This window comes from Mirounga leonina, unplaced genomic scaffold (genome assembly GCF_011800145.1).
Source record: "Mirounga leonina isolate KUSES-001 unplaced genomic scaffold, KU_Mleo_1.0 Mir_82, whole genome shotgun sequence".
In the NCBI taxonomy this organism is placed as follows: domain Eukaryota; kingdom Metazoa; phylum Chordata; class Mammalia; order Carnivora; family Phocidae; genus Mirounga; species Mirounga leonina.
Window position 1 is genome coordinate 7769416 of NW_023270825.1, and position 12088 is coordinate 7781503.

Here is a 12088-nt window from a genome sequence, read left to right on the forward strand (position 1 = left end):
AAAGAAAGAAAGAAAGAAAGAAAGAAAGAAAGAAAGAAAGAAAGAAAAAATCTTAAAAGAGAAAACTGGGCTGGTCCAACTCTTTCACATTAAAACACAAGACAAATGGCCACCAAATTAACAACTCACCTCGTTACATGGCCATCAAGCAGCTTCATGATCTTACCTAATCTTAACTTTTATTAACTTCTTTTTAATACAAAGAATAGCCCTGTGTCAGCTATGAGGGAGGGGGGGAGAAAGGCAGTAAACTAATAAAGGACATCTAATAGTTCACTTGTTATTCATTAATTTTCCCCCTCTAAATAAAGCTTTATACATGTGGGGGATGATCCAGCAGGAAATTTCCAGCCTTCTGAACTACCCAAGGACACAAGAGAATTGTAAGGTCACAGATGTTAGCTCTGCAGCAGACTGACCTATTCAGCTATAAAGTCAGCCAAGCTGCAGAAACCAAATTTTCTCCAGCATGTAAGTCCAAATAACAGTGATCTGCAAAGTAAGTGGGTATGGCACTGGACAAGTTCTCACTGCAACAGAGATCTTTACTTCTCAATCAGCAAAATTTTAGAGGAAAACACCACAGAAGCTATCTATAAATATTAATGCACAGAAATCTGTCCTGAGCAGGAAGATGCATTCTGTATGTTTATACATACATGCAAACTCTAAGTTCACTACCTTACTGAAAAATTCCACTCGGGCTTCCATTTTATCCTCTTAATTTCAAAGCTGGATGTGGCTCTCAACACACTTGTTGACCACAAAAATGGAGCGATGTAATTAAGAAAAAACTTACAAAAGAAAAAAAAATGTATACGTAGACGTGTGTGTGTAATTTCAGATTTTGGAGTGAAACTACAAAGAGACCTACTATTTGCCAAAAAAGTCAAATTCAAGATACAATTTCAAAATTTCCATCTCCTTTATGAGTTAAAAAGAACTACAAAAACCTTTTAATAATGCTGCCCTATTTTAAAGAAAGAAAATTTGTTTTTAAACCCTTTTTCTCATAATTCAGAATACAGTATTTCCAAAGGAATCTACTGGAATTTACAGAGTCAGTGACAGTAAAAATAGTCAATAGTGTAAAAAAATATGTATCTATTTTTCTGGGGTGCCTGGGTGGCTCAGTTGGTCTGCCTTCAGCTCAGGTCATGATCCCAGGGTCCAGGACTGAGCCCCATATCAGGCTCCCTGCCTAGCAGGGAGCCTGCTTCTCCCTCTCCCTCTGCAGCTTCCCCTGCTTGTGCTCTCTCTCTCTCACACTATCTCTCTCAAATAAATAAAATCTTTAAAAAATACATATTTTTTTCTTCTAAAAGTAATTCTTTTCCATTTAAAAGCATTATTGTATTCAATAATTTCAGACTATAAAGGAAATCTGAGTTAATCAATAATTTAACTATTAAAAATAATAAGTTAATGCATACCTGTAAAATCTAAATTTTAAAGTGATACCAGGAGTTATTTACATGCCTGCACAATATTTGCCTGTAAAGTTCACTGCTAACCTATCTCTCCGATAAATTAACCTCTTTATATGCAGCTACATAGCTTTACATAATGACATTTCTATAAAGAGCAAAATAATGTTCAAACGGTAAGCACTTCACACCAGCAAACAAGGAAACTTTCGAAAGTTAATTTTCAAATAGTAATTTTCAAACACCAATTTTCAAATGATAAACACTCTGACCACACCAACAAAGGAGGAAGAGCTAAGAGACAAGACCAACCCTTCTATGTGGCCTGGGAGAAAAAAACACCCACACTGTGAATCGAGTGCCCCATCCAAATCCCCCTGCCAGATGTCAGTATCCCAAATTAGAATCTTTCCAGGAATTTACAAACTTGCTACTGGACATAAGAAATAGATTACCTATTGGGAGCCTGGGTGGCTCAGTCATTAAGCACCTGCCTTCGGCTCAGGTCATAATCCCAGGGTCGAGCCCCACATCGGGCTCCCTGCTCTGCAGGGAGTCTGCTTCTCCCTCTCCCTCTTTCCCTCCCCCCTGCCTGTTTTCTCTCTCACTCTATCTCGCAGGCACATGCACACACAAATAAATAAAATCTTTTAAAAAAAAGAAATAGATATCTATTCATTCTTCTACAACCCTCTATATGTTTCATGTCTCATAAAGAGTGTCCCTTTACCTAATGGTAACAGATACTTAATTGCCAAGCAATCCGTTACACTTTTCTTTACTGATTTACTTCCCTAAAATTAGTGTTTGCTGCAATTACCATCACAGGAAGCCAAAGGATAACTTAACAATATTCACCTTTGTTATTGACTTTGTTCTCAAGCCTCCGTTCTCCACGAGGCTGAGGTCCAACTTGCCGTCATCCTTGCTTCCTATAGCTCTCAGTCCTTGCAAAAGAGTGTCTCGCAAATTCTGATAAAGAGGTTTCTCGGCATAGTCCAGTAATTTCACTGTTTCCATGTATTTAGCAATCTCATCTAAAAGAGTAACACAATTATTCTGTAATTTTTTAATCACAAATACAACATATTTATCTCTTCTAAGAAAATAACTCACGGTTATAGCAACTTTAGAATGCAAATGTCTATCCTGCTAGAATATGTTTTTACATAAATCACTTTTTCAATGGAAAAGTACACTTTTGAAGTCAGGAACTGTCAGGCAAGTGAAATAAGAAACTTATTTTGAGATATAATGTAAAAGACATTTTTGTAATTGTAAGGGACAAAAGGTAAGGAACATACTAGAATTTAAAAATGCATGAAATAACTCCTGTACTTTTAAAGCTACAGAAACAAAACAGGAAAGGACCTCGAATAGATTATAAAATAAAAAGTACTAAAGTACAAGGACTATCACAGCCCATATTTTTTTTCCCCACAAAAGCCATTAGTTCTATAGAAAATAGCTGCATTCTTTGTATAAATGGGAAATAAAACATACCAAAACCAGGTTGAAGAAGGAAGAAAGAAGCAAGACCTAGTTTTCCCATAAAAGAGAAAAATCAGCTTCTGAATGATGAAAGGCCCACTGTACACTGAGGCAGGACCACTCCCCTAAAAAGAAATCTTACCAGTCAAGATCAACACTCCTCAACACCAGAAATCCATCTTTAGGCTAACAACTCCTACGTTCACCAGCCTCCAGGAACTTGTGCACCCATGGCCTCATACACTGGCTCCTGGATCTCTCACTGTCCTTTGGAATCCCAGCAAATCCCAATCCAAACTCCTGACCTACCCCTAAACCTGTTCCCCTGTGGTCTCCCTTGCCCCGTTACTAAGAACTCCATTCTGGGCGCCTGGGTGGCTCAGTTGGTTAAGCGACTGCCTTCGGCTCAGGTCATGATCCTGGAGTCCCGGGATCGAGTCCCGCATCGGGCTCCCTGCTCGGCAGGGAGTCTGCTTCTCCCTCTGGCCCTCCCCCCTCTCATGTGCTCTCTCTCATTCTCTCTGTCTCAAATAAATAAATAAAAAATCTTTAAAAAAAAAGAACTCCATTCTTCCAGCTCCTCAAACCAGAAATCTCTTCCCACACCCCACATGCAATAAACCAAGAGAACCTGTCAGTGCTACACACAGACATATACACGCCTCCGTCCATTCCAACACTGACCAGCACTCACTACACGGCAGGCACAATTCTAGGTACTTGGGAAACATGAGGAAAAAAGAAATGAAAATCCCTCCCTTCAACTTTCTTAATCTGATAAAGGGGATCTATGGAAAACCTAAAGCAAACATCACCTAATATAGTTTCATATGGAAAACTTCCCTTCTGAGAGGGGAAAATGTCAAGCATGTCCATGTTTACCACTTCTGTTCAGTGTAATAGTTATATATGCTTTCAGTCAGTACAGTAAGGCAAGAAAAGAAACAGAAGGCATAAAGAGTGGAAGGGCTTATTCACAAACAGCAGTGTATGCAGAAAATCCTAAGGAATCTATAAAAAACTAGGAAGACTAATAGATAAATTTACCAGGGTCACAGGATATAAGGTAAAATATTAAAAAATCGTTTTCTATGTACTATCAATAAGCAATTCGAAAATAAAATTTAACAAAAATAAATCACTGGGGCACCCGAGTGGCTCAGTAAGTTAAGCCTCCGACTCTTGGTTCAGCTGGGGTCATGATCTCGGGGTCACGAGATCTACCCCCCACAGCGGGCTCCACACTCAGCGGGGAGTCTGCTTCCCCCTCCCTCTGCCCCACCTTCCACTCATACACACGCGCTCTCTAAAATAAATAAAATAAAAATCTTAAAATAATAGCTCATTTACAATGGCATCAAAAAACCATCAAACACCTAGCAACAAATACAATGAAGACAGGCAAGATTTTTTGCAGACAAAATTATAAAACATAGTGAAAGAAATGAAGTGGAGAATATGCCACATTAGTGAATTGGAAGACTCAATAGTATAAGGATGTCAGTCGATCTAGAGTCAAAGCAATCCCACTCAAAATTCCAGCAAACTGGAAAGGGAGGGGATATGTGTGGAACTGACAAGGTGGCTCTAAAATGTACACAGATACTCAAAGGGTCAAGAATTGCAAAATAGCAAAGTCAAGTTTAAAGAACAACCAGTGTCATTAGGACACTGCTGCCCAAGAACAGACAAAAAGAAAACTAATGATGTATTGTATGGTGACTAACATAATAAAATAAAATTTAAAAAAACAATAATAAAAAGAAAGAAGTCCAGAAACAGATCCACAGATCCACACTTAATTTATGTCAAAGGTGGCACCATACGGAAAGAGCGGTTTTTTTGTTTGTTTTCCCCCAAGAAAAGCTACTGGGTCAACTGTTTATAAATACTGGGGGGGGGATCTGGCCCCTCCTCATATAAGGCACAATAATCAGTTACAGGTGGACTATACATCTATATGTGTAACTGGCAATCTATGATTGCCAAAATTTGGAAATAGTCAACAGCAGAATAGATAAAGCTATATAATAGGATATAAATACAACAGAATACTATTAGAAATGAGAATGAACACATCACTATTAAACATGCAACAACGGGGTCCCATGAGGATCTAATGCACAGCATGGGGATTACAGTTAGTAACTTGGTACTGCAGACTGGAAAGTGGCTGAGAGTAGGTCTTGAGCATCACCACATATACACATACACAAACACAAAGTTAACTGTGAGGTAACAGAAGTGTTAACGATCTTGATCTTGTTAATCATTCTACGATACAAATGTATGTTGAATCACCACATTGTACACTTGGAAATGTATACAATTATATTTGTCAATAAAGTTAAAAAATAAATAGGAACATTAAAAAAAAAAAAAAACCCATGCAACAATGGGAATGAATTTTACAAATATTATACTGAGTAAAAGAAACAGGATTCTAACAAAGCTAGAAGTTAATGTAATGAGGGCAGGGATTTTTATCTATGTTGTTCACTCTATGATTCCATTTTTATACAGCTCAAAAACAAATTTTTGGGGTTGGAAGTTAGGCTAGTTATTAGGCCGGAGGGAGAGGCTCGTGATTGGTAGGAGGCACAAGGGGGGACTCTGAGAAGCCTATAACATTCCATTTCTTGTGTGGTTGGTAAGACTGCAATTTTAAATAGCATAAGGTCAGGGTGGACTTCCCTGAAAAGGAGACAAATGAGCAAAGGCTTGAAAAGACATCGAAGTATATGCAAAGTGACCACTTCTCAATACTCCCACTGCTACTTCCCTTCCTTGCCTGGATTACTGTGGTGGCCTCCTAACCTGCTCCTGCTCATACCTGCCTTACTCCCTCAGCAGTCTATGCTCAGGACAGGAGCTTGAGATTTCCCTTAAAGGTAGACACTGATGTCACTCTTCTGCTCCAAACCTTACACTCCTGCTGAAAGGAAAAGTCAAAGTCCTTATGATGGATGGCCTAAAATGCACTCCGCAAGTACACCAGGTACTTACATTCTTTCTGCCTACAATACTGTTCCCCAGACTTCCGCAGAGCTCGCTCCCTATCTCCTACTGCTCAAACGTCACCTCTTCAGTAAGGCCACCGTATTTAAAATTCCAACTCCCTCCCACTCTATTCCCCACTTCATCCCCACAACCACTAATTCTATTCCCTGCTTTCTTTTTATCCCATAGTACGAACCAAATAATATGCTCTAAAATTCACTCATGTGTTCACTATCTCTCCTAACTAGAGCATAAGCTTCATAAAGACAGGAATTTTGCTTTATTTTGTTCACTGGTGTATCCCTAGTGCCTAGAATGGTACCTGGCACACAATCAAGCCTCAATAAAAAAATCATTGAATGAATGAATGAAATTTGGTTCCTCTCCTGAAAGCTGAGTAATAATTTAAGGAAGCTCAAGTACCCCTTTAGCCCACCTTTGGAAACGGAACTGCTGTCGTGATGAGAACAGGCCCCACTACAACGATCACACTTGAAAATACCTAAGCTTTTACATTATGGGATATGCCACAGACATCATGACTCTCAGTCTTTCTTCCTCAGAAAATGAAACCCCTATGAACATTTAAGAAGTCTTTTCCAGGTTACCTGGCTTGTTTCTCTCAGGAAAACATGTGTCCATGAAGTCTGCAATATTTTCTCTGTATCTGTTAAAAATTAAAGACTGAGTCATTGTTTGAAGCTTTACACCATGGAAGTGTATTAATATTTAATAACAATAAATAGCACAATAAAGCAGCACTGTGTGGCATCCTAAATACGCTTAGGCTTTCCTCTAAAACAAACTGAACAGAAGACCGAAGACTCTTCCCATTTAGCAAGTACCTTCTTGTTTCTACATTAGTAGCAGTTTAAACTATAGTCTCCATCAAGAAATTCTGACTTAAATACATGTACCTTATCATGATTTTGCCCAAAATAATTTATTGTAAGTTTTCCTTTACCTAATTTTGGAATCTCTAACATAGTTAGGGTCTTTCAAGTTATCCTCCCAAGGAAGATGGCCACTAAGCCACTGGATCATGCAATAACCAAGGATTTCCAAATCACCACGTCTTGACGGGGCTATGAATACAAAAGAAGCAGGTTAAGCACCAAAATCACTTTGAGGTATAGTTTCAAATATATATAAACCAATAAGGTAAAACAGCCAATCTTATAGTCTTGTTTTTCATCAAAACTTATCACTGCATTTAGTAAAAGTACTGAATAAATATTGGGCAATATGAAAGAAATAATTTACATCCAACTAAGAACTTACTTTAAAATCCAAACAGACAAACTCTAGAGCTTCAAACTGAGACTACTGGTCTAGGAAATAGATTATAAAGCAGACACACATTTAATACTATCCTTGGAAAGTTCAAAGACACTAAAACGCTGTAAGCTACAGAGAGGCCCAGAGAACTGGGGTCTCAGCTCCTCCACAGGGCTGGGCACAGAAAAGGAAAACGCCTGCTAAAGGAATAGGCCGACTTCAGAGGTGACAAAGTCAGTGTGCCTGCTACAAAGTTGTGGCTGCCTAAGAAACTTACAGACTTTTAGGGGGAAAAAAAATTCCCCACATTCGACTAAGCTAAATAGAACCAAAAAGAAATCCTCAGTGAGCTGACCGAACCACGTTCCCTGCTAAAACCAAGGTCAGAAGAAGGGAAAGACCCTGGTGGCCCCGTTACACGACTACAGGAGTCCAACCTCCTCCCCCGACCCTTACCCCACCCTACCTGCCTCTGCGATTCTTATTTATCTGCTTGCTTATTTGTACAAAATTAAGAACCATGCAGGATTTCAACTGAAATGTTAGCAGCATATTTCTGTCAGGTGTCATTGACATACCGACACCATTGTGCGCATCAATGCTGGTGAATTCAATAGTGCCATCGTGACATCTTTTGGGGTCTTCTTTGTATTCTTTATGAATTCCTTCTGGGCAATACCGGTAAGCAAGGCCGTAATCTACCAAGTACACCTATAAATGTCCAAGCACCAAGAAAAATCAAAGCCAAAATGATTGCACATATACTCCTTTATGGCCCAGAGACAAAATACTGTCATTCGAAGGTGGATTCATTTGCAAGGCCACCCCACTGTACCCGAAACAAGTGAGATCCAATATGCTAACAAAAGCAAATACTTAATCCTGAAAGGCTTTTTTTTTTTTTAAGATTTATTTATTTATTTTGAGAGAGAGCAAGAGAGCACGCGCATGCACGTGAGTGTGCAGGCAGGGAGGGACAAAGAGAGAGAGAGTCTTAAGCAAACTCCATGCTGAGTGCAGAGCCCAGTGCAGGGCTTGATCTCAGGCCCCTGAGATCATGACCTGAGCCAAAACCAGGAGTCAGACACCTTACGGACTTTGCCACCCAGGCACCCCAATTCTGAAAGACCTTTTATTTCAAGAAAAATGTGAATGCTCACGTCACTATAGTCCAGATAATATCACCTGCCTCTATACACTTTAGGTAAATATGTTATACTTGTAATTAATCCTGTCTCAACTTGAGCAAAGACTATAAATCTTATATTTTTTCTTGCAGAGTCCAAAACAGAATTAAGCACAGAGGAAACCATCAATACTTGTTGCAATACAACTGCCCCACAGCAAGTATAAGACTACCTACTTAGATGACACACGATAATTAATTATTTTCTATTCCTCTGCTCCTCCACTTATGAAATAATCAATTTATCAATTCATTTCATAAAATTATTTCCGATAATAATGATCTGAAAAATCTTTAGATAAGGCTCTTATCTCCCTTTAAATATATATTAAAGTCAAGTTTCATAATTAAAACTAAATTTTAATATTACAAAGCATATATCTGTGGGCATGTACTTGAGGGTCTCATGAGCATACAAAGCCAGTAAATTTGGCTTTCTTCTATTCCATAGCCACATATCACATCTCTGGTTCTGGGTAACTGTCTCACAAATGTATGCATGTGATCACAAGAGGAAACTGAAGTAAAAATATGGGGATGTAGATCCACACACATCTAACACTAGAAAAATAATCCCATCCAAAGCATATGCCCGAAGGATAACGGAGCTGCAAAAATATTTTCCTACAAACAAAAGGCAGCATATTTTAGCTAACTGCAAACTGAACTAAACTGTATTTTTATTTATTGCATTGTACAAGTCCAGTTCACTTCAATTAATGGAATCCTTATGGTTCAGGTTCTCAGCCATGTTCTGTTTGTTTGCTTGCTTGCTTTTAACCTTTTTAAAAACATCTAACACAAGACGTCTGGGAATCCTGTGAGTGCCTGTAAGATTTCCCCACGAGCATGCTACCGTATAGGGACTTTCCTCTGTTGTACATGGAGATCCCTGACCGCCACCATGACAGAGACGGGGGATGGAGGCAATACCGGAGATGGTAGAAAATAGAGGCAAGGTGAAGGGAAAGGGAAAACTAAGCAAGAGAAAGTTAAAGATTGGTTTGAGAAAAAAATAAAATGGAGTGTCAACATAAACACACTTAAAATACTTAGATAGCCCTTTCTTATACACCATCAGTAAGATGCAAGAACATACATGGGACAGATTCCACACAGTGGCCTGACCAGGAGTGCCAACCAAACCTTACTTTAACCGAAATTGTGGAAACAGCTTCAAGAAAATTGCATAAACCCCTCCACTCCAACTAAACTGATCCAAATAAAGGTATAATAGCATTAGCTTTTCTCTTTTCCTTAAAAAGTAAAAATTACAAAGTGAATACAATAAACTAAAAAAAGTGCACATTTGAATTCTAAACACTAAGGGTATACAAATTTAGACAGCTAAGATATTTCTGTAAACCAATTGATTTGAATAATCAACATGTTAAAAGACCAAATTTTCCAAGTAACAGAACACTTATATTTGATGGATTTCTTGAACAAAGGAAATAAAAAAATGACAAAGCAGACAAGCAAACATAATTCATCGGTGCACTATATAATTTTAAGCTTCCACCCCCAAACAGCTATTTGAAATTCATTTTGTATCACAAGTACTTCTTCTGAATATTATTTAGGGCAAAATAGCCAACTTGATAAAGTGCCAACAAATCGCATCAGAAATGTAGAATGTTAACTAGATAAAAGTGTCAAGAAGAAATATTATTATTACCGTATCTACTCCAAAAAGTAAAACTTCTGCACAGGTTCAAAAGTTCAAAGCAACCATATTTGTTTTCAAACAACAGCTTTTAAATAGTAGAAATTAAAGTTAATAAAGCTACCTGGTCAGGATTCTTGTAGCTCAAAAGAAGATTTGAGGCCTTGATATCTCCGTGTACATACTCATGCTCGTGAATATATTCCAGAATATCCAGCTATGAAAGCATCATATAGAATAAATTAATGCAGTACCTAACACCAGCCAGCAGAGGACTGAGCTTCAACACAACTCGCCTTTACTGGATTAAAACAAGAGGAATGTAGCTCACATACAATTCTCAAGCTTAGCTGCAAGACAGTTTTCCGAGAAAACCTTCTGGCATTTGCTTCATATATTTTCTGAAGGTCACTTCCAAAGCGATCCATTATCATAAACCTGTAACTAAAGACAAACAAGAAAAGTCAATGAACAAAACAGAACTCTGGAAAACCTACTTTGCAGTGACTACTCTCCCTTCACAGTAATTTTTTCAAGGCCATGTTTAGTGAGAAAGCAGAATGAAAAGGGAAAAAAGGAGAAAGAAGGAAAGAAAGACAAACATTTGAAACCCTTTCTTCCAACTAGAAATCTCAAGAGTTGGGAGTGCTTCCCTTGCTGCCCAGAGGGCCTCCTCCTGGTGGCAGCCAGGTGGTTTCCTGCGACACTACTCAACGTGAGCTAATCAGCCCGCAGACAGATGCTCGCGATTCGTTCACAGGAAAGAGGAGACAATCCATGTAAGACTAGTATCATGGATTTTCCTCACACCAAAGTTAATTTATGTTTCTGGATATTAGCTTGTTGTTTTTCTCTACTTTCAGGGCACATTTTAGCAGTATTAACGTTTTATTAAAATCGAGACTATCAAGAGATGCTGTAATAATAGCTAAATTCAATAAAATTGTTTAAATGGTATAAAAGGGCTATATGTTAAATACTCAAAGGACAAAAGCTAGGGAAGAACAAATATCCTGGGGAAACGTGCAGATTTTTGGTTTTGCCACAAACCCACTAAGTCACCTTGGCCGAGTCACATTACTTCTGTGAGACCTAATTCCCACAGATATGGAATGACAGCGTGGGGCCTCATGCGTGTTGAGATCTTTTCTGGCACTCAAATTCCAACATCTGACAACCGTAAGTGACATTTCTGTGTGTGCCCGAAAAGCAACACCTCACTCCAGTAACACAGTTCACCGTATGCTCTGAGGATCACTTTTATCTTTATCAAGTTTTCCAAATTCTGACTCGTCTGGTTAAATTACTCCATGAATCAGTAAAAACCAAGGCCACACTCACAATGTACATTCCAATAGGGATAAGATTAGGAATGATGATCGTAACAACAGCGAGCACGAACTAAAGCCTTGGTCTGAACACAGCACTGTTCTGAGTACTTCACATGTGCTAGTGTGTGTCAACCTCACATCACCCTCGTGAGGCAGGGGCTCCTATTCGCCCCATTTTACAGCAGAAGAAAACCGATGACTGGTAATTTGTCCTGTAGGAAGTGGTGGCACCATGGTTTTTCACCTCTACACTAAACATATCCAAACAAATAAACGTCAGTGGTACACAAAAATCCCCTTATTTTTATCTGAGAAGCCTACAACACACACCATATGACACGTTCAACAGGGAAGGAAAGCTAACATTAAAAGACAACATGCCAAATTAAAAAAAAAATCAGGATTCTATCCATTTTTGAATTGGAAGAGAATGAGAGATCAACTTGTCTAAACATATTTTAATGAATAAATTAATTAAGTCTATAGAGGTAAAGTGATTTGTCCAAAGTCATGCAGTTAGTGAGAGGCAAAATGTATTCATTCGTATAAGATTTTCCAGTACACTGCGAACTCTATCATCATAAAGAAGGAACAATAATTCTGACTTCCTGATTTCCTTTGTACAACAGGTTTTGAAAGGTTGAGGGATGAGAACAGGACACACACACACATTTGTTTTTACAGTAAGTGATGTAATTAGTATAAAATA

General features: G+C 38.4%; 1 protein-coding gene across 3 annotated transcripts in view; it reads right to left on the reverse strand.

Moving 5' to 3' along the window:
• VRK1 (VRK serine/threonine kinase 1) overlaps positions 1-12088 on the reverse strand; it is a 122308-nt gene that overhangs the window by 54037 nt on the left and 56183 nt on the right. For all 3 annotated transcript variants that reach the window (XM_034992892.1, XM_034992890.1, XM_034992891.1), the window contains exons 6-11: positions 10384-10492; positions 10173-10265; positions 7775-7907; positions 6883-7003; positions 6527-6585; positions 2286-2464 (exon numbers count right to left, since the gene is read on the reverse strand). In XM_034992892.1, the coding sequence (XP_034848783.1) occupies positions 2286-2464; positions 6527-6585; positions 6883-7003; positions 7775-7907; positions 10173-10265; positions 10384-10492 (694 nt within the window). The remainder of the gene's footprint in view (positions 1-2285; positions 2465-6526; positions 6586-6882; positions 7004-7774; positions 7908-10172; positions 10266-10383; positions 10493-12088) is intronic.